Below are 26,724 nucleotides of genomic sequence, written 5' to 3'. Positions count from 1 at the left end.
CGTTACATAAAAGTTACAGAACATTACGGCAAGCTCTTCTTTTAAAGAAGACCACTGAATACCTGGATGTAGTAACTCTCTAATAGCTGTGTCAGTAAATGTTTAGGTCACGGAACATATTTGGGTTGAACATTAATTCTGGTTGCTTTGCTACTGAAGAATTGTAACACGTGAGTACAAAAGTGAATCCGCATTGGTAACAGTTTCCAGTACTGCTACAGCCCTTAATAGCCATTCATTTTGTTTGAGGGCAATAAGTCAGAATTAATTAAATTAAAAACCTCTTTCATGAACACAGATAGAATCCCGAACACCTGAGATTTTGTTGTGAACTTGTAGTTACCGTCACTGATCTGGAGTTAAGCTGCCTCTGTTTGGTAGGTATTAGTCTGGGTTTCTTCAATGCTGTTTTTCATTGATTCAATGAGTTTCTATTCATGCAGAGATAAGGGGATGGACTTTCCTTACGGCGAACTGTATCTAGTATTTTCAGGTATGACAGCTTTGCCGATTCATAAATATGGCATCCATATTCAAGCCAGGTTTGCATGAAGGCTTTATAAAACTGGAGCTAAAATGCCCTGTCAGCTCCCCCAGACCTGTCATCTGAAAACGTTTGAGGCATTGAATCATCTTCATTTCTGCAAGGTGTGGCAGCCACATTATCCTCTCATCTAAAGTGAGACCCAGATATTTCACCATTTACTAAATGTGAGAATTGTGTCCTCTTCTTTTAGGCCAGGTAAATTAACAGTAGAGTGGGAATGATTACAGTCAACACACACAGTTTTCTGTAAAGAGAATTTGAAACCTGTGGTGTTTGCCCATTCCTCCTATCATCTGATCATCAAATGAAATTGCCTAGTAGCTGTTGCAAAGTTGGAGAGCAGTGAATATGAAAAAGTCATTCACAAACAAGGATGTACAGATGTCTTCCCTTAGACATAATACTGTTTATTGCAATGGCAAATGCTATTCCACTAACTACACTCCCTTGAGTGATGCCATTCACCCACTTCAAATGGTAAGACTGGACATTCACAACCATGTATTGGAAATACTTTTCTGAGAAGAACTGTATAAAAATGGGGAAACTCCTACAGAAACCCAACCTGCAACAAAATACTATGCATCAAGGCAATATCACAGTCATTTATAAATCTAAGAACACACTGACAAGGTGTTGCTTAGGTAGGAAATCTTGCTGAATCACTGCTTCTAGCAGGTTCAGATTATTAAGTGTGTAGGGATACTTCCTGAAACTGCTATGGGAGTGATTTAGTAGTGATCTGGTTTTGGAAACCCACACTTGGTGACAACTCACCATACATTCCAGTATCTTTCCTACACAACTAGTTAGATTGACTCTAAAACTACTGAGGTTAGTCAATCCTTCCATAGTTTTAAAAAATCACGATTAAAATAGATTCTTTCCACGAGTGGAGAAGTGCTCCCGATTTCATTGCAGATTTGGAGGACCTCCTTCGGCTACATGTTCAAATGTTTCAACAAGCTATAGCTTGTCAAGTCATGACCGAGCGCAGTACCACAAGCTACTGAGGATCCAGAATCCAATTCCGAAAGGGAGAAAGGGTGGTTGTATTCCTCCATTTTGGTGGAACAGAAATCAAACCTTTCCTTTATTAAATGATAATGACAAAAAGCTGGGTCCTGTCTAGAATCAGCCTGCTAACATTAGGAGGCATCCCTGCTCTCCTACAGCTGCTACTGACAGTCCTTATCCTAATGGCCTCTCATACTTGACTTGTGGATCTACTGGTGGAGTTCAGTAACTCTTGCCAAGACCTTGGCTTACTCTTTTGAATTAGTCTCCTCATCTGCTGAAAGGCTGCAGGATTCTCATCTGTAGAGCACTGATTGAACCTTGCATAGCCCCCTTCCTGTCCCTCATCACAGAACGATATTCATCATTCCATCAAGAGAAAGGCTTCCTCATAAGTGCTCCTGATTACTTGGGGATGGATGCATCAGCACCTTGATTAATCATGGCAGTAATGTGATCCTCCCATTCCTGGATGCATACACAATGCTCGAAAACAGTTAAATGGCTGTAAAGTATCCAGCCTGGCTTTATGAGCAGCCATCACAGTGGCCTCCTTTCAGGATCTGCTACATCTTGCAGATGGATCCAGATGGAATAGTGGTCACTTTCATCATCATCATCATCATCCACCTCACACTGATCAGCATCTGAAATGGCAAGTAAGCAGCAGGAGAGGTCAGTGGCATGGAAAAACCAGTAGCTGAAATGAGTAGCAGGTTCTCACCATCAACGGGCTAATGGGGCAGTAGATACACAGACCACACCATGGCAAGAACACAAGCCTTTATCATGACAGCCACCGTCCGTAGTGTTTTTGTTAAGGGCACAGGCGAGAAATGGAATACATCCTTGACAAACACCCTTATACCACTTTTCATGCTGTCACCAGTAAGGTTGTCTTTCCTGTGGAGGTGATAGCCTGCAAGTGTAGGTGTGTTAGTATGTTTAAAATGAATGTCTTCGAAACAGATTCAGAAAGGTCTGTTCTGGACGAGCAGTTTCAATTCCTCAAAATGAGGCCTGTATGCATTCACACTGCAATGAAGTACTGAAGCCATTCTAGTAACACGTTTTTAACTTAGCACTACCTTTGCGTTGGGACAGTGATGCACTGGTAAAGTGAGGGGGAGTGGAGGGGCTTGGCTTTCTGGGTTCTGGTGATGAGGCAGCCAACACCAAGCTGTCCTCCTCAACAGTCAGTATGACATCTGATGGCACTCAGGAAAGTTTGCAGTCTGAATGTCTTGATTCTTTCTCTTCAAGATTGATGAACAAAGTGGTCATGGTTGTCTGCGTTGCTACGTCCTTACTCTGTCTGCATTGACAGGTATAAGGGCAGGCATGGGTACTGTTTCACTGGACATCATTCCTGATGAAGCATCCATCTTGAGGACAGGTTTCTTCATCAAGGTCACAAGAAATGGCAAAGAAAGGAGATTTTGTGACATCGTACTCATTCTTGGCTTCTGCCTCAGGGGCTCTTCTTGAATTTTTCGTCCTTCAGCAAACAGCAGGCAGTCTTAGTTACAGACTGTATGGTTTCCACAACAGTTGATGCAGATAGCTGACAGTCAGTGCCAGATTTGTGGGCTGCCGTTTCATATTTCCCATAAGCTGCTTCACTTCAGCAATTTAATGCTGTGAGTCCAAGTCACTGGCATTTATAGCTAAGTCAGGGGAACTCTGCCATGACATGCTCAGGTAACAGTGGAGAACTGAAGTTCATCCTGAAAGTGGTGACTTCTCAATCTCTCTATCATTCCTTCACATTTTTTGTTGAACATTGATTACTGTCTGTGACACACAGTTTCATTTCAGTTCCGAGACACTCAAGCCCATATTATCATGGCATTTGACCACAAACCTCTGTGAGTTGAAGTTGTGCATGCATTAATTAATTAATTAATTAATTTCATAAAAGCTATGTCATTATCACCAAAGTTTTTTTGACTTCCTTAGATGTTCCACTGTTAGTTTCAACCACCAAGACACCATTTCTTAATTGTTTAATAGACTGAAAGAAGAAAATCACAATGCCAGAAAATAATTAATGTAGAGTAACAATTTTGGGAATACATTTGTCTAGGTAACAGGTTTAAGTGATTAACACTGTAAGATCATAGGATAAAGTAAGCATGAGATAAGTCATTGTAAATGCTGAATGCAAGAATGCAAATGTGCATGCACTGTGTTGTAGGTACTGGATGTCAGCTTGTGGGATGGAGTTCCATGCCTGTTTCCACTTGGTCGGTCAATACAGGGACTGTAAATGCTGATTGTGGGTGACGCTGGAGTTTTAGTCCGATGATGTCCCATATGTGCTCAACTGGAGACAGATCTGGTGATCAAATGGGCCAAAGCAGTATGTTGACACACTGCAGGGCATGTTGGGTTACAAAAGTGGTGTGAGAGTGACCATTATCCTATAGAAAACACCCCTGGAATGTTGTTCATGAAAAGCAGCACTGCAGGTCGTATCACCAGGTTAATGTACTAATTTGTAATCGGCTGTGTGGGATAAGCACGAGACTGCTGTCATATGAAATCGCACACCAAACCTTAACCCCAGGTGTAGGTCCAGTGTGTCTAGCATGAAGACAGATTAGTTGCAGGCTTTGCCTGGCCTCCAAACCAACACACGGCCATCACTGTCATCAAGGCAGAACCAATTTCGTAAGAAAACACAACAGACGTCCATCCAGCTGTCCAATGAGCTCTTGCTTGATACCACTGGAGCTGCAAATGGTGGTGGTTTGGAGTCAGTGGAATGCACGCTAAAGGGCATCTGGCTTGGAGCTGTGGTTTAAGCAATCTATTTTTAAGAGTTCAGCGCATCACTGTAACGCCAACTACTCCTTAAACTGCTGCAGCAGATACGGTATGATGTGCCAGTACCATACCCCAAACACAATGGTCTTCGCTCTTGGTAATGCCATGTGGCCATCCAGAGCCTGGTCATCTCCTAGCTGTGCAGTCTCGTGACCACCACTGCCAGAAACCATGTACAGTGGATACATTCCTGTTAGTAAGTCTTTTCGCAATATCACAGAAGGAACTTCCAGTTCTCATAGCCCTATTACAGCACCTTGTTCAAACTCTGTGAGGTATTGATAATGGTGTGCCATCTTAAAGGCATTTTTGACTCGCATCAACTCAACACGTCCAATCTCATCCTAACTGTGGCACTATTACTACCACTCTGATGGTGCAAAATTTGAATAGCCACAATCTTTCAGATGTAGAAACACCTACCAACTTCCATTTGTGTTGTACCACCACTACTTTGTGCTGATGTTTTTTCCATCAGTGTAGTTTCTGAGGCATGAGCAAGCCCTTCCAAGACTTTATGAACATAGGGGAGAGGAGGGGAGCACTCTTTCAAATGGTTCTCTCCTTCCTCTTGATCACTGGAAAAACATTCCGATTTATGACTTCTTGAGACCTGTTAATAAATACTGATGCTATTTAGAAGTGCACCATTCCACTGAAAGGGAACACATGGCTTCAATACCTCTGTTGATGCAAGAGTTACGTGGTTAAACACAGAACAACTCTATATGATGCTCTCCATACCTTCAAATGATGAAAACCTTGTTTCAGTTTCTTTAACTGTACACAAACAAAAGTGGTGCAAGTTGTAAGTGATTCAGTCTATAAAATGCTGATGTAACACTGAAGATACTACAGTGACTAAATTTCTTGCAAGTATGCACCTTCGTGATGTGAATTCATGTAAATGTCAGCTGCCAGAGGTGAAGTAGAAGCAAGATTTACATCATTCAGTAGTATTTCATCATTATGCTCTAAAATCAATTCTGACAGTGTACCAGTGAACAAATATAAAATTCACACTAGACAAAAAACTGGTTTCACCAGTGACATCATCAAAAAGGAAAAAGCAAAAGGAATTGCAAGAGATTTATTTTTGAACTTAGACTTTTTAGACCTAAAAGAGTGCCCACTTGCCAGAGGTGTTGCCTTCCCCGAAATAGACAGCAGGGACTTCTGAGATAAGGCACCAATGGCAGGAAATTACTATTTCAGGTGATGCAAGATATTCAAGGAGAAATGTGTGTGATATATTCGTTACCTAACTGTTTCATGGAAAACAATTGCCGGCCACACTGACTATCATGGCTCTACCCCTGTTTTTAATTAATTACAACTGTGTGAGGTGTCTACAGAAGAGTTTGCTCATTACAGAAACCAGCAAACATTCATTTCATTTATTGTGCAGCAGAATGTGGTGCCCATTAAGCTAAATGAATGTAAATATAGATGTTTCCAACAGGTGTCATCCTAAGTGGGAAAATTTATCACCATGGATAGTAACTATTACACACTGGATTGCCTGAAGCTACTCTGAACTGACCAAGGTTCTCAACAAAGAGTTGTCAGCACAGAAGAATCTGAGGATGTTTGGTTTATGAGGTGTTCAACTGCGCAGTCATCAGCACCTGTACACAGTCCAATTTTCACACAGTCCAATTTTCACACAGTCCAATTTTCACACAGTCCAATTTTCACACAGTCCAATTTTCACACAGTCCAATTTTCACACAGTCCAATTTTCACACAGTCCAATTTTCACACAGTCCACTGTCACAAATGATGATGACAATATAATGAGGGCAACACAAACACCCAGTGCCTGGGCAGAGAAAATCCTCAGAGTTTGAGGAGATGATTCTGATCATGTGGGAGACATTTCACTGACAGGTATTTATTAACTTGCTCAGGAAATTCATACTTCAAAGGACAGTGAGTGAAGAGTACTGTTGGAGTGCCAGTTACACTCTGACTTCTTTCACTGGATCATTTGGCACCAAGCTGTAGTGTCATTAAGTACTTGCATGGTTGTAGCCCCCTCACCACGCAGAAATCACACTGTTCCTGCCTGAGCTGGAACCTCCCCATGTATGCCAAGGAGTATGCGCCCATCATGACTGGGGCATGGGGACTCAGAGCAAAAGTGCTGATGGGGAGAGCCCCCGTTTGGAGGGAGTGGCACCATGACAGATGATTCGTATACGAAGTGGATGAAACTTTCTTCTGATATTGGTCATACAGCCCTAATAATCTCTTCAGAAGGACAAACCTCGTCAATGCAGTGAGACCCCAGAATGTTTTCTTCCCTGGTTACGTTGGGGGAGAAACATTCAGCTAAGTGATCAGCAGAGAAATACTCCCACCAATACTTATTACTCTTTGTAGAGACTATAGAGAACGAGTTTGGGGAAGTTGCAGCCGCCTCCAAAATGAAGAGTGGATCAGTTTTGATTAAAATATCATCCCCTTTTCTTGGCCTAGCCACAAGCATTGCTTCCTGTTGACAAACTGGATAACATTCCAGTGACCATCACTCCCCATAATAGTCTAGACATGCTGCAAGGCATCATTTTCCATAATGGCCTCCTCTTGCAGTGGGGGCCAAAGGACAATAAGGTCACTACTGGGGCCTTAATCTTGGTCTTTGAGGGCGATTCACTGTTGGAAAAGGTCAGTGTAATTGTTTAATGATGTGATATGAAAGCATATATCATCCCCCATCCCACCTCTCTCCTCCCTCCCCCACGCGGTGCTCCAAAAGTATTAAATTCGAGCAGGTCTTCACATTGTAATGCTATTCCAGTCTGTAAGGATTGTGGACAACTGGTGCACGTGAACATTCTTTGTGCTCTCCCCCCCCCCCCCCCCCCCCCCACTCTCCTCCCTGTCTACGTCAACTGTTGAGTGCACCATTCTCCCTGGTAACCATATTGCACTGTCTTTCAGAGAGAAAAAAATGCAAGAATATAAGACTGAACAGACTGACATACCAAGAGGTCAAGAAAAAGTGTGAGCGACTGCAGCCTGTGCATATAACAATGTCACACACTACAGCTATGATGACATTGCCCTCTTTGCCAACAGTATTCTCACCTCTTACAGCTCACACTATCGAGTGGATGGAGACAACCTTATGAATCCATGGAACCAATATGTCAGCAGGGCACAGTTCAAGTTGGTGGAAGCTCTGTTATGGTGTGGGGTCTGTGCAGTTGGAGTGATATGGGACCCCTGATATGTCTAGATATGACTGACAGGTGACACATACATAAGCATCCTATCTAATCATCTGCATCCATTTATGTCCATTACGCATTCTGACTAACTTTGTCAGTTCCGCAGGACAATGCAACACCCCACACATCCACAATTGCTACAGAGTGGCTCCAGGAACACTCTTTTCAGTTTAAACACTTCCACTGTGTACTGAACTCCCCCAGACATGAACATTATTGAGCGTATCTGGGATGCCTTGCAACGTGCTGTTCAGAAGAGATCTACACCCCGCCATACTCTTACAGATTTATGGATAGCCCTACAGGATTCATGGTGTCAATTACCGCCAGTTCCACTTCAGACATTAGTCAGTGTCCATGCCACATCATGTTGCGGCACTTCTACATGCTTGCTGGGGTCCTACACGATATTAGGCAGGTGTACCAGTTTCTTTGGCTCTTCAGTGTATTTTAGAGTACGGCAAAATTTTATGCACTACTGTAATATATATCCTGAAACTGGTGTCTGTCACTTTGAATATTTATTATGAGCTTATTTTTTGCAATACATTGCAAGTTTTGTCTACACTAATAAAAAATAAAAAAATAGTTTCCAGCCATTAGTTCCTTATTTAATAGTACACAGTTTAGCATGATACACTATCTTTCTATCATTGTAATTGTCACCCCCTGCCATACATGTGCCCCTCAAAGAGTTGGGACAGTCTGTATAGTTTTCCACTACTAATTATCAGACAGTTTATTAACCATAGTCAGTTTTGATTTAGCACAGTTATGTAAGAACTTACAACAGTTGCTGTCACCAATTATGTACTACCACTCTTTTCTTTAATTCTGTTTAGAGGCGAGGTGTGAAAAAAAGAGACTTCAGACCAAGACCGGAAAACAATTAATTGACTCTGTATGAATTACATGCACGAAAATCTGATTACACCATGTAAGCTAATAGGTTTCCCAAGTATAATTTTTGGAATGAGCTGACACTGAATGTTTGTTAAGTGCAGGGCAGTAGTTTAGTCAGTACTAAATAGAATCCAATTTAGCACAAAACTCCATACAAATCATAATGAGGTAAACATCACATCTTGTCCAAGTGCTATTTTCTCATGACTGCAAGAGAATGAAATCAGCTAAAACTGCACCAATGTGGATGGGAGAAGAATGAAACAGCTTTATTAACAATAGGTTATTGCAGTATTAGCGAGTGCTTATACTGCCATGTGAACAATAGTGCAGAAAATTTGGAAACAACATATGAGAAAATCCCCTCCTTGGCACTAAGACAGTAAGTAGTTCAGGTGATACTCTACTGGATCTACACACCCTTCACAATATTATTAATGTCAAAAGTTCATTCAAATGCCAGAAAGATTACCAGCCTGAAGTAGCAAGCGAGACAATACAGATATGTGGACGGTGAACTGTGTGTTTTAAATTCTTATCATAATATAAATGGCTGAATAACAGTTTTCCTGTATGGGTATCCAATGAGCTGAAACTGGACAATGGCCAACAAATGAGCAAATTGTGACATCAATTTTTCCATGTTATGGTACATCGAAGTACAAATTGCATAACAGAAAATAACAGGATTTTTATGCACTACAAACTGTCATTAAGCAAGAATTTATAGGCATGTCTTGAAATGTGCAGCAGTGAGTCCTTCAAACAATTCAACATGACAGTAAAAATGAATCAAATGCTGGTGCTCACAGTAGGGGACAGAGGGATGAGACCTACACTACATTCTTCAAACTGATAGAAGTCATTATTCACAGTCTTATAGTGTTAGCATTCCCTGGAATTTCAGAAAGAGGGAAATATTTATCAGATGACTTTGTTTACCAAGTATAAATGAGTTCTCTGTTACAGAAGGCATCATTTGGTAATTGATTAAGGAATTATTTTTACAACTTCATCAGCTGAATATGCAATGGCAACAATAAAACCAATTCCTACAATTATGAGTTCCCATACATGCCTCAGAACTTTTTTGCAAAATTTCATCCCACCACCCCACTCTTTACAGGACTTCTCATACAAATTATTTTGAAACATAAAATTTCTATTTTGCATTCCAGTCTAACAGGTATGATGTTCTTATAATACCCATGCTGGTAAATATATTTCCTAATACTGGAAATTTTTGATTGTTTTGATGCAGGTTAACTTTACTTGACAGTTTTATGGCTGAAAGGCTGGAATTAGTTGTTAGTTGTTCTTGAAACCTGTCACAAATATGGTACTACATTTGTCTAAGCTGGAGCCATATCAAGGTTCTCTCACTTGTTTCTAAGTTTCCACTTGGTAATATGTCTTTTACAGAGCTGATTTTGTGTATTTCTAAAATAAACACTTTTCCAAGCAGTTTTCTGGATGACAATTTTTCTGTAATTCTAGCTTTATATTTTTGCAATATCATCATTACATTTCCATATTTTAACAGCAATTTATTCAAGTTTTAACACAAACGTATCCAATGTCAGACTAGTATGCAGTTCCTTAACGAGAATTTTTAGCCTGCAAATAGGGATTCTTAACAACGTTTGAAAAATCTTAAAATTATATGTAACACATACAAAATGCTATCATTTATTACCTAGGACAAACCTTAAAAACAATATCGTAGAAAGAGCAGTGGTCAATCCAATGAAACTGTAGCAAACTGAACAAACTGCTAGGACGAACATGAGAATTTGATATCTTCCATAGATGTCACTCCAACTTCCCTGAAAATTTAACACAGGTCATTTATTAGAAATTATCATGTCAGGTATAATGTAAAAGTAAGTGTACAACAAACAGTTTTCGCATTACTGTAAGTTTGTGAATAAAACAACAGCAAAAATCAATTACAAACCTTTACAAATTCACACAGCCTCACATTTACTGATTCAGCTTATGTATGTTTCAAAATTACTGAGAATATTACTTATGATGACCAATTTGTTTCAGCTGTTATAACAAGACTTACTAGCTTACACATTTTTAGCTGTTGCTTTAACTGAGGAAGAAAGCATGCCCAAAAAGGTTGGTGTTTCATAGCTTGATCAACAAACTTAAATGATTATAACCACATATTGATGCTACCATATGGTTCCACTCAAGACAGAGTACTTGGACCATTTATGTTGTCTCAGAAACAAGTATAATTTACCTGGGACACAGTGCTATTGTAACCAGTCAGTTTGTCATAGGTAGACGCAACAGATAATTTCCTGGTTATCCATTCCTGTGACAAGCAAACTACACACATATTTTTAGTTCAAAGGTGTATACCAAAGGTTAGCATAGGGTCGTGCTTTATGACCTAGCTATAGTAATTTCAACATTAAAGTTTCACATGGAGGTCACAGGTAGTGTGCTATGACAACCAGAAGATTCCAGCAGAACTGGAATCAAAGTTGGGAGGGAACACAGTAACACTTATCACCAGCTGGACACCCACAGCAATTTGAGTGGGAAAAGAATAACTGAAGAATAAAATGAACAACATTATTGAATCTCTGTGTATGATGTAATTTGCAGCATATTCTACATGGGCATCTGCACAAATATTTGCAAGAAGGGGAAATATTCTAAAATTAAACAATGGAAAGACCTGAATGGCCTTGATAGTTAAATATTCCAAAATAATTATTTTTACAAGGGGCATTCAATAAGAAATGCAATGCACTTTTTCTGAAAGCAGGTTGGTTTTATTCAGGATTCCAATACACAATATTATTCCCCACTCTTTGCTGCAAAATCCTATTTTCAAATATAATCTACATTCAATATGACAGCATTATGTCACCTTACTGTTAAGGCCTGGATGCCTGCATGGTACCACTCTACTGGTTGATGTTGGAGCCAACATCTTGTTGCATCAATAACCTCCTCCTCATCCATGTATTGTTCCTCATGGAGTGCTTCCTTCACTGGGCAAACAGACGAAAGTCTGAAGGTGTGAGATCCGGGCTGTAGCATGGATGAGAAAGAACAGTCTGATGGAGTTTTGCAACATCCTCCCAGGTACACACCCTTGCGAGGCTGTGCACTGTCGTGGAGAAGGAGAAGTGCATTTGCATTTTTGTGGTGACAAACACCCTGAAGTTATTTCTTTAATTTCCTGAGGGTAGCACATCACACTTCAGAGTCAATTGTTGTACCATGAGGGAAGATATCAAACAGAATAACCCCTTCAGAGTCCCAGAAGACCATCACCCTGACTTCACCAGCTTCGAACTTTTTCTTTGGGGGAGAGAGGTTGTGGCATCACTCCACGGATTGCCATTTTGTTTCCAGTTCAAAGTGATGAACATATGATCCATCACTTGTGGCAATGTTAAATAAAAAATTGTTAAGATCAGCTTCATAACGTCCAAACAGTTCTGCACACATGGTCCTTTCTTGCTCTTTATGGTCACACATTAGGCAGCAAGGGATCCAACATGCACACACCTTCGAGTACTCCAACGGGGGGACGAGTATGTCACCACTACCAACAGTAACATCCAGTTGTGCAGTGAGGTGTTTGATTGTGATTACCTTGAATGAGAGTGTCTGCACATTCAAACACAGCAGAATTTGCAGATGCGTGCAATCGGCCTGCACGTGGGAGATCGGATTGGGTTGCGCAACCTCGTTGCGACTATGACAGACACCTCACCCAATGACACACACTGCCAAGTCAAAGTACACATTGCACAAGAGCCTACGAATATCTCCCATGTTCTGGTTTTCCACCAAAAGAAATTTAACAGTAGCTCTTCACTTGGAACGCACATCCATTATAGAGCCGTTTTGAAGGCTACGTATAGAACTGCTACCTGTCTGAACTTCATGAAACTACACTGGCTGAAGGGGGAATATTTGATGACGTCCCACAACACAGTCCGCAACTTTTCAATAAAAACTGGTTGAGGTCAAAGGAGGGGAGGGGAGGGGGGGGGGGGGGAATGTTGCATTAATTACTGATCACCCCCTCATACATGTAACTGATAAAGTTTGAGAATATGTATCACCTCAAGAACTAAATTTGGATGGAATTACACAAAAGTTTATTGTGTCATGAACGATTAATAGATATGCATCCAATATTATTTAGGTTTCATACTTTAACACTGAAATGATAACCATATTTTGTTAGTGAAAGTTAATATTCAATATGAACCCTACCCTTTTGATTTAACAATCCAAAATTTCATGTTTTATTTTTAATTTTACAGTATTCAATGAGTTATTGACAAGAAATAATTTTATTAATATATCAATAATGACAGGTTGGCAATGGAATGAAAGATCTGAGAGGGATGGAGGCTGGCTGAAAGATGAAGAAAGTCCTGTTGGACTGCAAGACTAATAATCAGAAGGAAAATGCCAAATTAACAAACTACAAATAACGAGCAGATTCCAGGAGGGGCTAAGCCCTCTTATTCCCACCCCCTCCCTTGTGCCCCCTTGCGGACACCTATGCTAGTCTCTGCACAGCAACTACACTGTGGGAGACGCACATTTCTCCTCAAAGTTGTGAAAAGGGTTTTTTTGTCAAATAGACAGAAAGCTTAACTAGAAACTGTAGCTACATGAAATACAAACAATACTTACTTTGAGATAGAACTATTTAATATTGATACCTGAAGCAATATTCAGTACTTGCTCTCTACTAATTTTGTGTCACATACACAGAGGGTGAAAGTTTTCAGCAGACAGCGATGCTTCCTAAAGATAAATGAAATGTCCGCTCACCATAGAAGTTATGCCATGAAAGTGGGGAAACATTTGAATAACAGAAAAACATCACAAAGGGCTTCATTCTCAGTTTATTGAGAATGCATTTAGGTTTAATGCAGCTTTCTTAGGAAATAACACTGATGATTTCCTTCTCTTCCTTATCCAATCTGAGTTCATGCTCTGACCAGCTCCACTCTTACTAACTTAGTATTTCTTTTATTTATTTCTTTTTTATTTTACAGTTCTAGTTCTGTAGCACCAAATTTAGAAGCAAATCTCCAAGGTCATGGAATGCGTCAGTACATGAAATTATGATAAAGTAATAACAGATAAAATAAAATGTTTATGAACTCAACAAAAGACAAACCATAAGTGTATGCAAACGCAATCAATATAAACACAGAAATCAGCTTAATTTTTCAAGGAACTCGTCGACAGAATAGGTGGAGTGACCCACGAGGAAACTCTTCAGCTTTGATTTGGAAGTGTGTGGATTACTGCTAAGATTTTTGAATTCTTGTGGTAGCCTACTGAATAAGGATACGGCAGTACATCGCACACCTTTCTGCACAAGAGTCAAGGATGTGCGATCCAAAGGCAGATTGGATTTCTGCCTAGTATTAACTGAGTGAAAGCTGCTAATTCTTGGGAATAAGCTGATATTTTTAATAACAAACAACAGTAAAGAATATATATGTTGAGAGGCCAATGTTAGAATATCCAGACTGACGAACAGGGGTCGACAAGAGGTTCGCAAACTTACAGCACTTATTGCCCAAACTGCCCGTTTCTAAGCCAAAAATATACAATTTCATAAATTATCTTTAAGATCACCCCCCCCCCCCCCCCCCCCCAGAATAATAAAATTCTACTTTGCACATTTCACTTGTGCTGTACATAACGCATTAATAAGGAATGCACAAATATCTCAAAATAAAAAAAATAAATAAAAAAATTGAAAAATAAATTAAAAATCAAATCTTTCAAATAGTGCTGGTACTCATTAGAACTAAAACAGCCATTATGTTGTATTCCTGTACAGGAAAAAGGCTATCGTTAATATTCCCCACCCTCACCCTTACAAGCTTGTTTCTGGAAGAACACTATCAGATGTGAAGGATCTGTGCCATACAATTTCAAAAGTGTTGTTAACAGCTTTTTATCTGAAGAATCTAAAATAAAATGAATCAAACTGACAGCTAAGAAACAACCAACACCCTACTTCTCACTGTGCCTGTCTATGACACCCACCTTCACATGGTGAATACAAATCTACCACAATTCATAATGCTAAAACAAGGGGAATGCTGTATCCTCCAACTGACTTGCATTTCAGGAAACTTAATTTCTACATCTACAGACCTTTTGTGAAGAGCACATGGTAGAGAGAATCTTGGACCACTACCACTCATTTCCTTTCTTGTTCCACTCGCAAATGAAGCGAGGTACAAATAACTGTCTATATGCCTCTGTGTGAGCCATAATTTCTCTGGTCTTCATGGTCTTTGTGTGAAATGTCTGCTGGCAGCAATAGAAAACATTCTGCAGTCAGCTGCAAATGCTGGTTCTCTTTAATTTTTCTCAACATTGTTTCATGGGAAGAACTTTATCTTCCCTCCTCTGATTCCCATTAGGATTCATGTTACATCTCCATAATACTCACGAGCTGACAAACTACTAGTAAAACGTCTAGCAGCAGTCCTTCGAATTGTTTGTGAGTCTTTCTTTCAACCTGATCCCAAACACACAAGCAGTACTCAATAACAGGTCACACTAGTGTTCCATATGAGGTCTCCTTTAAAGATGAGCTACACTTTCCAACAATTCTTCCAATAAACCGAAGTTGACCATCTGCCATCCCCCTTACTGTCCTTACATTCTCATTCCATTTCATATGCCTCTGCAACATCACACCTATATATTTAATCACCTTATTGTGTCTGGCAGAACACCTGCACCTATAACTACACTCTGCAAACTACTGTGATGTGTATGGCAGAGGGTGCATCCCATTGTACCTGTTATTTGGACTTTTGGCTCCATTCCATTCACACATGGAGTGCAGAGAAACAATTGTTTAAATGCTTCTGTGTGTGCAGTAACACACCCAACCTTATCCTCACGATCCAAATGGGAGCAATATGTATTGGGTTGTAGTATTATGTTTGTGCGAAAGTTCATGGCAGGTTTGTTTTGGCTGCTAGTATTCCACATGCTATGGGTTTACTTATTGATTGTCGTTTTTCATTTGTAGCTGACTTATTTTTGATTTTATGTTATGGATGAGTAAGTTTCCTAATTTATTATTAGCTGAGAATAAAATTGGTACATTTGTTTTTTGAAAAGGTTAGCTATTTTTTGTGATATGGCCCCAGGTATACTGGGATACTGGTGAATATTTTCTCTTCTTTCATAGTGTTGTCATTCTTTGTCTTGCTTTTGTGTATTTGTCTGTCTAAATTGTCTACAGTTCTGGCTGTGTAGCCATTGCTTATGGCAATGCTCTTTATTGTATCTATCTCATTTTTGAGGGTGTTTCCTTCTAGATCAAGAGAGTGAACTCTGTGTAGCACGGACCTAAATGCAGGATGTTTGTGTGGTGTGATGGCATGATGAGTTATTCAGTGTTATGTCTGTATGTGTGTTTTCTGTGTATGCTGAACTTATGTTTCTGTTGATGGTTGGTGATTTTAAGGTCCAGGAAAATTATGCTTTTATTGCCCTCAACACAATACACAAACATAAAGCAGCAGTGGAGAGTACAAAGTATCTTGCCCCAGTTGTCCCGTCTACTATGTAGGGAAAACAGGCAGAAACTTCAAAACCCATTTTCAAGAACATGTAAATGCTTTCAGCCTCAACTACTTTGAAAAATCAGTTATTGCACAACATATGTTGGAAACTAAACATGCCATAAACAATCCTACAAAACAATTTGGTAGTATTACATAATGAAGCCAATGGTAAGACCCTACATCTGTTAGTGCAACTGGAGATATACCTCCACAAAATAAAGAAACCAGAATCGATGTTAAATGAACAAACAAATTTCACAAGCCATAGCTATTTCAGTAATTGTAAAGATCTGTTCTAAAGTTATTTCCTGCATATGTCAATTGTTTATTAATCATATCTTCAGCACTATGAAAAATTCATCTTTGACCACACAATGTACAAAAACATCTGTGAAGTGTTTACAAACATGTGCTTGCAAATGTGCCTCTTGAATGAAGTGATATGCTTGAAAATGATGGAGGAAAAAACATATACTGTTACTAAAATGTTAAAAAACTCTTCTTCAATTATGTGGTAAGTTTACACTATTCATCTTTTCCACTATTTCACACATATTTTTCGTGTATGACTTATGAAGTTTGTAACCTAACATCAAACCTTTTTGTGACAGGAATATGCATTTCATCTCATTCAAGAGAACAAATAAATCATGTATTAAGATGAATTACACCTGAAGATGGACCCACAGGGTCCAAAATGCATCATGTACTAACTAAAACATGAAAAATTGTGACTGAAGGTGGTTTTTAATTCATACACAGTCACGTTTGAAGCTGCAAAATATGGATAAAATTAAAAAATCTATAGATTTAAGTTTCATCTACTATGACAAATATACCAGCTCCATTTCCTGTTCCCCTATCCTTTTCATATATGCATAAATGTTACCCAAAGATCTCACTACCATCAACTTTACGTTTTAACCAGCATTCTGTGCCTAATATTATGTGAGGTTCAGTGCTTTTTAGGAGCACTTCCAGCTCCGACACTTCATTGCGAATGCTTTGGGGGTTAACCGCTAGAATTTTGATTCTCTCATGTGCAGGAGGCATTTCTTTGAATCTTACACTGATAATTCTGAGATTCCCCACAACTAGTGTAATCTGGATTGGATGGAGAGTGTCTTAATCTAAAAAACCATTGTGTGCACCTCACAAACAATCATCTACTTGGGTAGCTGCCTCTGATATGTAACGTACTCCTGACCTATTTAGGGGCATCTTACAATTCTCAGCCCCATGGTTCAAGTCTAGGATGTCACAGCCTAGACTGTCACATAACCCTTAGAATCTTTGGTTTAATCCTTCTACTTGACAGAGGACCAGGGGGGTCACGACCTGCTCTGCAGACAATGCTGCAGATTGATAGCTTTGTTGAAACTGTGAGCAACGCTGGTATTCTCAACCCTGTCTGCTAGTTGCTGCAATGATCCATGTATGACCTTGGATCTTCAACAACAGGCATCATTTGTTCCAACATGCACCACAATCTATAGTTGTGGAAACCCTGTTCTCCCAACAAGGGCCAGAACAGCCTCTTCGACATGTTGAATGCAGCCTCCTCGCATACACACCAAGTGTACCTGGTGTCTGTTCCCATCTCTTGCTGCCATTTCTGTAATGGGTCCCATTATTCATTGTACATTAGAGATGTCAATGTTAATGTACCTCTACCCTTCATTGTTTGCTTCCTCTTGACGCAGGACAAACCAGATTTCCCCAGAACAGGTAAAGTGTGTCCCATTGGCTCAGTTTCCATTTCAGTGGAACACAGCACCTCTAACTTGTTTGTTATAGGAATCGGTACAGCACACCAAGTCCTCCCTGATCTGTCTACCCTGTACAGGCCACCTAGACCCAACATTGACTCACCACCAACAGTCAAGTGGCTGGGTAATGCTGGGGCTTTGAGTTCCTGCAGCAGATACAGTGCCTACAGGAGAGGCTAGTGCTTACGATATCTGACACCTCACCCATTCGCAGCAGCTTCTAATTGCTCATCCCCTGCATGGTAACAGTACAGACACTGCAGTGATGCACTATGCCCAGTGCAGCATCTTACAAAACAGTCAATAATTTATGCCTGGTGCAGTATTTTGCAGAGCAGTAAACAAATAGCTTCATACTAAGCTTGCTGATGCTATCAATTTACGAGTTTGATATGCTACAAATATTATCAATATGCTTACAGATTTTTAGTAATTTATAGCCAAACATGAGATATCTATTACAATAGAAAAGTTGTTACAGTACTGTATTCAAACATTTCAAGGTTGTTTTTCCTACTCATCTGCATTAACTTACATTTTTGCACATTAAAAGCAAGCTGCCATTCATCACACCAAATAAAAGCTCCATCATTCATCCTGTATCCTTGAACAGTCACGCAACAACAACACTTTCCCCTTGACTATACTATCATCGGAAAACAGTTGCATATTTTAGTTCATTCTAACAATCAGATCATTCGTGTATTTAGAGAACAAGGAAGGTCTTAACACACTTCCCTGGGGAACTCCTGATTATATCCTTGTCTCTGATGAACACACACCGTCCCAGACAACGTACTGGGTTTTAATACTTAAGAAGCCTTCAAGCCACTCATGTCTGAGAGCCTATTCAATACGCTCTGACCTTCATCAACAGTCTGCAATGGGGCACTGTGTCAAATGCTATACAGAAATCTAGGGGACTCATCCATGGTTTGCAGGATATTATGCGAGAAAAGGGCAAGCTGGGTTTTGCAGGAGTGATGCTTTCTAAGTCAGTGTTGATTTGAAACTTTCTGGCATATTATAACTGTGTAATGGGCCGAGACTCGGCACACAGTTTTAATTTGCCAGGGAGTTTCATATCAGCGTACACACTGTTGCAGAGTGAAGATTTCATTCTGGCAGTGTTGATTTGTTGACAGAAGTGTTTCTGCACAAAGAAAATTTATTTCCTTATGTGCCGCTCTGAATGATTGTCATAACTACCTAGTTGTTTTCTAAACAGGGGTGGCAATGTTACAATATTTCTTTTTCTTATGCTGGTTATATATTCTATACACAAAGCAGAGCCCTCTGTTTTCTCTTATGGAGGCAAGATTCCATCCACGCATGAGGGATGCTATTATGCCATAATACTTTAATCTGGGAAGTACAATTTTGTGATCACAAAATCAAAGATTTTGACAAGTTCGCAAACTACATCAGCAGATAATTTTGGTATATCCCTGCTGACACTCCATTTCCAAGTTTTTTTTTTTTAATTTCTCTTTATGAGGAGAATCCTTTATCAAAGCCAAACTGAGAGCAGTGAACAAGTTCTCATTTGACTGTGTAGGACTTATTAGCCACCTCTCAAGTTGGCTTTTATAAATTACTGATTGAATAAAAGAATGGATTCCAACTAAATAAGCTAATTCTAACTGGAATCTATATTACAGTTCCCCACTTTCACTGATAGTTATTTATGGCTAAGTGATGAACAATAACATTATGTTATTTACTCCAGTGATATTTAAGGAGTGGTCAGTGAGAGACAACTAATCTGCTCTTAAAACGTAAGGTCATTCCACAAGTAATACAACATTTTCTCTCAGAACAGGATGGTTTTATTCATGACAAATACACAATATTGCTCCCCAATTCTTTGGGTACAAAACTATTTTTCAATGTAATATACATTAAATTCTATGTGCTGCAACACCATAATGTGAAGACTGTATGCCATCATGGTGCTACTATCATGCTGTGTGTCTCAGCCAAATTTTTGCTCAATTTATAACTTCCCCTTAATTGCTGTTGAGCTTCTCAAGGAGTCCATCCACCAGTGGGGCAAAAAGATGGAAGTTGGAAAGCATGAGATCTGGGCTGTAAGAGAGATAAGGAAGAACAACCCACCGAAGTTTTGAAATCTATCAGGCGAACACAGTAGTGCATGATGACGTTTTATCATGGTGAAGGAGAAGAGCATTCACTTGTTGCAGCTATAAACATGTAATCATTCCTTCAGTTTCCTGAGAGTCTCACTATGAACTTCGGAGTTTATTGTTTGAAAATAAGGGAGAAGATCACACATAGTAACCCCTAAAGAGTTCCAGAGGACTAGCCATAACCAGCTGAGGATACTGTTATGAAGTAATGTGGTATTTCGAAGGAAACACTGAAAGTTGTCTGCTATATTTCCCACCTTTCAGATACTTTTTTTTTTTATTATGTGTTGACTACTTGTGAGCAACTGTAGCTGTTATTTCTGAACTCACTGATCAACCTATGTATATCTGCTGGGGCATCTGATCCGGTAGTTTTCTCTGCAGACAGCGTCTGAGGTGGTGAAGCTCCAGCCAATGAGGAGTAAGGCACTCGTATGCTAGGCATGGTTTCCAAGTTTTGAAGCAGGACAAAACATTCTTGTTCAGTCTGTCCATGCTAAAGTGAAGAGGTGTGTCTGACAAGCACATTTTGGACTGAGCAATTGTCTGTAAGTAATGGCTTACCACATGCGTGACAATGTTATTTATGCAAGAATAAAAACTGTTTACTGTTGGTTCTAGTCTGAAATATCTAGAACCACATATCTTATTTTTCACAAGAGGAAAGTTTTTATAATTCTGCAAGGAGATCAATCATCACACTGAACAGCAAATATACAGAAAATTGCTGTTTTGATTTTCCTCCTGAATTACTCACATAATATTCCCAGCATTTAAAATTCCTTAATTTTACATAGCTCTCATTTTAAAACAGCCCACACAGAAGGGAGGCAGGGATGTTGGAAATGGCAGGCTCCAGAAACATATCTGATATGTGACTATAACCAAATGTATAGTTGCCTTGTGTTCACATCAACAAACAAAACATTATATTTCATCTTTAATGAATGCCATTGTGACTCAACTAAAAGAGCATATGAACTCAATGTAGTAAGACAAAGTACTAGGAACATATAGCCCATCTTGTAATCAATTTTCTTAACAATTTCGATACCATAATTAGATAGACTTGCCTCAATGACCTTACAGTACTTTGAGGTCTTGACATGGATGTCAACTCTAGCAATATAGCTTACATGAAGCTCTTAGAGACGTTAACTTCAAACTATCTTAAAACTATAGTTTCCATGGACACCAGGGTCTCTGCTTCTAGTTTATCGGGGTAGATTATGCAATAATTAACAAAACTCCTGAAGACACTTAAGTACAGAAACAGACTTTCATTAGTAAGACCACCTTGCACAAAAGAAAATCAGCTCCTAAAAGAATGATAGGAACTTCTGAAAAGAAACAAGCTTCGAATAATAGTAACATCAACTCTCTTAAAATTATACTAGCCGAGGAGAGACAGAGCACAATCTATCATGTGGAAGGGTCAGGTAACAAATGAGATGAGTTTTGCACTTTTGATTCTTGCTGCCCAATTAAAGAAATGCAGACAGAGCCAATACACACACTCAGAGTGGAAGAAATAACTTCAGACTATCAGACAACATTTTTGAACTTAGGCAAGATATTTCATGACCTAGATGTCTTGTACAAATCAACAAGGCTGTACACTTTCAAACAAAGAATATAACATAGAAAAGAAAACTTTAAACGCAAGGCCTCCTGGAAACTGATCAGTTAGTATTGGACAACTTCATCAACTAGGGATAATAAACCTTTATGTATTATACAAGATGGTAGGCCTATTATAAAAGACCCAAAAGCTATATATCCAATAAGCATTTCATATCACCTACAGGATACCCAAACACTATACACACACAGAGAGAGATATGAAATTACAACACTAACAGTGGATTTTGAATCAATGAGGTTAATGAAAATGAAATAAGCAAGAACCCGGAAAGGTTCACATGTCACATGCCGCATAATTGAGAAAGTTAAACCACTAACCTACCTCGTAAACTGCAATATTAGGGAAAACATCTATCCTAATAGTCTAAAAACAAGCATTGTTAAACCACTGCATAAGGAATGAAGTACAAAAGAGGTTTCAAACTATCATCTGGTATCAGTGACCCCTACCTTTAGTAAGGTTTTTAAAATGGTTCTCCTCCTTTCAGCCCTCTGTTTATTTTACAAACAAACGAGTTCTTAACAGAAAAACAGCATGTTTTAGGAAATATTGCTGCACACCAACTGCAGTTACTGAATTTCTCCATGAAGTATACATCCTTCTAGATGAAGGAATAAAGACAACAAGCATATTCTTATACCTTTCCAAAGTCTCTTACTCAATCAACCACGGCTGTTCACAAAAAAATTGAAAGCACACAAATCCAAAGACTCAGCTATGCAGTTACTGTCCACCTATCTAACAATTACAATCTGTGTACTAAACAATAACTTGATCTTGGAACTCTTCCATTTGGTCTGCATTTAAAAAAAAAAAAAACTGGAACTGTGAGTCCACCTTGATGCAACACACACTTATTTGTTTACTTACTTATTATCCAAACTAGTTTTGGTGACGAACATAGCCCTTATTGGTGGGTTCTTTGAATGTCATTTATTGCATGTTACTCTCGCACCTTTCTCCATTTATCATGCATATACAGGAGTCATAATACTCAATTAAAAAAATATATATATAATACCTATAATTAACAACACGGCATACACAATGATTCTTTCTGTGAAATGGCTCAGTTCCACACACGAGGCATACAGAACATAATGTGTTCCAATGTAACAATAGTGCCAGTACTATTCTGGACTAATTCTGTACACTCTGTGAAAGCTTCTGAGCACAGCCTAGTCAGTTATATGAAGGTAAACTTTACTTCTATTTAACTAACTTTTTTTTTTTTTTTTTTTTTTTAACTTACAACCAATGGCCCTGACAACAGTTGTATTCCAGAGTACACCGAACTGCTAACTCCTATTATAAAGTGCGATGCTCCTAGATTTCTCATGTATGCAGATAGCAGAGGAACGGCTAGGCCAACTGCAAACATGTCCTGCAAAAATAGCCACATTATCAATGTTACTAATCATACTAAAAATCATTAGTCCCTAATAAAAATTAAAAGCAAAGTGCGGTAACTACTGCTCTTAATAATTTGTGAAAAGGCTGGCTTTCTTACCAAAAATGAAGATACGTAAAGCCATTTTATTTTATCTTTGTTATACATATTTAAGATGTACGCCGACTGCTCTCGTCTCCTGATTGCATAACATAGATTCGGTCCTTCAAGACCGGTAGATAATGCCACTCAAGGGCAAACGAAACGACTTATCATACACTGTGCACATGATATGTACCCAATTCACCGCATCATAAAACCTATCTGCTGCACGGTAACATCTATTTATAACACAACCACGTCTCTCACAGACCACTACAGTTTTCGAACTGATACCAAAACAACAAAACACATACGCACACCACATGATTTCTGTGCAGGTTGTCATTCCACAGGAATACCAACATATGAGTAATACAATCATAACCTTTCTGTCGTTTGTCTCTGAAGTGTGTCGTCAGGTTAACCCTTCCAATACCTTTATTTTAGGATAATACAAATAAAAACCATACAATGTCAACTAACAAAAAGCTTAAATACCAGCTGTTCGAGGTTGTTTATTGAGGCATTCGGCACTGCTGCATCACGCAATCATTCTATTAGCGTTATTGTATTCCACCTCATCTTCCATAAATTCTTAAAAGTAGTTCGAATACAAAAGTAGTACTGTAGTCTGCATATCACGTTCACCAGACATTATTTAGTAGTACTGATTCAAAACTGAGTTATGAAGCATGCCCGACAAGTCTCTGAGTGAACAGAATTAAGACTCAAATACAAGGATTTTTATTCAACATTGATCACTTTACAATGAAACACGCAATATTGACTCGTTCCTCATGTATGATATGTCTGCAGAACACTTTGAAATAATGAACGAATGTCCAGGTTATAGAGTTGTACTTTTAAAACAATTTTTAAAATACAATTTACGTGGATAATATATATCTCTATTAATAACACACGCCTGCAAAAGATTTTTTTTTAAGTTGTTTGAAATTTGATAATTTACTTTTATGAACTTTTCAGCACTGATTTCAAAAATGCAATCCATTTTTCTATCACGTTAGGTTTTATCACAAAAAGGGAGTATTTTTGGGTATAATAACAGAATTTAAGCAATTTATCATATTTTTCCAACGTTATAAACTTTTATTTTATTTATAAATCATATTCTCTGCTACGTTTCCAGCACACGTCCATTTCTCTTTAAACTCATAAGTCCTTATAATTACGTTTTCGCTTTTTGTTGAAGCTTCTTTTATTGCTTTTCCAGCTGTAGACTAGTTGAGGATCATTTCTTTTTATCATCCAGCAGTAGTCCGCTATCATGTTGACTTTCCATCTTCCTTGATATCTTCTTTCCATTTCTTTGATGTCTTGGTGAATCTTTCGCCCTCCTCTTCACTTACATCACCAAGGTTTGCAGCGAAGTAGTCAAGATGTGAGTGGAGAAAATGAACTTTAATGCTCATGTTACAGCCCAGCTTTTTAAAATTGTTGAGCATGTCTGTGACGATTGTCTTGTAGTTTGGATCTCTTTTGCCTCCTAGGAAACCGGTAACAACTAATTTAAAAGATGTCCATGCTGCCTTTTCTTTTGTTTCCATTTTGTCCACAAAGTTGGGATCTGTCATTAGTTTTCTAATGTCTGGTCCGACAAAGATTCCTTCCTTTACCTTTGCCTCTGAAAAACCAAGATACTGTCCACAAACATATCTGAAACACTCACTTCTTTTGGCAATGCCTTAACAAATAGTTTCATCAGCTCCAACTTACTGTAACACCTTTTTGGGATCCACAAGGCTTTTCCTCTCATCATTTTTAACCCCTACCTGTAAGGTTTTTCTCAAGAACCAAGCTTTTTTTAATGTAATGTTGCTTTCTGTCTCTACTGTCCCGTTCACAGAGAAAGCAAGGGAACTTTGTATAGCCACTTTGTTGACCAAGCAGCATTGAAATCACTTTTAAATGACCACATAGTGTCCATTTGTGGTCTGAATAGCGGTTTGCTTTAAACCAGTTCATGGTTTTCGTAACATTCTTTTAAGTGGACCGAGTGTACAACTGGTATAGAAGCATACTTATTGCCATTGTGTAGTAGTACTGCTTTAATGCTTCTTTTTGAAGAATCAATAAAAAGTCTCCATTCATCAGGTGTATACTCTATTTTGAAATGTGCCGTAAGTCCAGGAACATCACTTCAAAATACCAGGTAACCTTCTTGAGAGAAGAAGGATACAAACTCCTTTACCCTCGATTGATACCAAGAAAAGGATGTACCCAGAGCCAACATATGTTTATCTTTCAGTCTAGATCCTAAAACCTCTGACGATTCTTTAGAAAGGTGTGTGTGTGTGTGTTGGGGTTTATGGGCGCTCAACATCGAGGTCATCAGCGCCCTGACACACAGTAAAAGGAACGAATGTGGAGAGACCTAATAAAACTGAAAAACACACTCAAAGCAGGAAAAGAGGGAAAATACGACCTGAGAAGGTAAAACCTAAGGTAAGGGATAACATAGCGACAAGAATGACATAGGAAACCGTCAGTGTCTGGCCACTTACATAAAATATGGGCGAGCTTGTCACACAGGAAACAAGTTAAAATCCCCTCCCTAAAATCTTTGTAAAAACATTCGACATGGCACAGAACTTTAAAACTTTAACCACATTCGTCCGAGTGTTGCCTAAAAGAGTTGGCAGGTCCGCTGGCAAGGCAGCCGCGGCCCGCTGGTCAGAAAATAAAACGCAGTCCAATAAAACGTGGCGAACGAGGGCAGACCGACCTCCCTGGAGGCTTCTGAGTGCCACCTGTGTTTAATTATGTTTTCAGCTGCTTAAAATTTAAGGCTTATGGATACTTTTTCTTTTTCTTAAAAATTTTCCAAAATTAGTTCTTAAATTTATCTTTCAAGCTTAAACATTGCGACCTATCTGCTTTGCCTTCAGGCTTTCCACCTAGCAGTGATATGTCCTTTTTTTACTTTATTTGCCTCTTTAATTGCAATTTTATCTTGCTTATTTTTTAGATTTCTTGTTTTTAAGCATTGTGGCCTTCTGCCTTTAAGAGTCTATGGTGATATATTCTAAAAAAAATGGCTCTGAGCACTATGGGACTTAGCTTCTGAGGTCATCAGTCCCCTAGAACTTAGAACTGTTTAAACCTAACTAACCTAAGGATATCACACACATCCATGCCCGAGGCAGGATTCGAACCTGCGACCGTAGCGGTTGCGTGGCTCCAGACTGTAACACCTAGAATCGCTTGGCTACGATATACTCTCAAATTTGAAACTTAATTGTGGCCTTCAGCCCTTTGTATTGCACCTTGCATATGTTTGTCCTATCTACTTTACGGTGATGCCTAGATCTCTAACTAAATCGTTCAGTTCAGATTGTGAGAATGGAATGTGATCGGTTGTGCCAGGATCGTAGAAATCTCTGTCTTCTTCACTAGTACCTTGCTGAGCCAATGGCTTGTGATCATCTATATCATCCAAAGAATCTGGAGGAGAGGGTATTGGTACTTCAGGTCCATGAGGAACAGGGGGAATGGCTGATTGAACGTT

The 26,724-nt window shown here is 39.0% G+C and overlaps 1 protein-coding gene across 1 annotated transcript in view; it reads right to left on the bottom strand.

Annotated features, from left to right (window-relative positions):
- Positions 1-23,528, bottom strand: part of LOC124801634 (major facilitator superfamily domain-containing protein 9-like) — a 41,966-nt gene extending 18,438 nt beyond the window's left edge. Inside the window, exons 1-3 of the mRNA XM_047263088.1 lie at positions 23,214-23,528; positions 22,956-23,087; positions 10,229-10,358 (exon numbers count right to left, since the gene is read on the bottom strand). Of these exons, the coding sequence (XP_047119044.1) occupies positions 10,229-10,358; positions 22,956-23,087; positions 23,214-23,261 (310 nt within the window). The 5' untranslated portion in view covers positions 23,262-23,528. The remainder of the gene's footprint in view (positions 1-10,228; positions 10,359-22,955; positions 23,088-23,213) is intronic.
- Between the last annotated feature and the right edge of the window lie 3,196 nt (positions 23,529-26,724).

Source organism: Schistocerca piceifrons, chromosome 1 (assembly GCF_021461385.2).
Source record: "Schistocerca piceifrons isolate TAMUIC-IGC-003096 chromosome 1, iqSchPice1.1, whole genome shotgun sequence".
Classification (NCBI taxonomy): domain Eukaryota; kingdom Metazoa; phylum Arthropoda; class Insecta; order Orthoptera; family Acrididae; genus Schistocerca; species Schistocerca piceifrons.
This window is presented reverse-complemented; position numbering and strand designations above follow the sequence as displayed.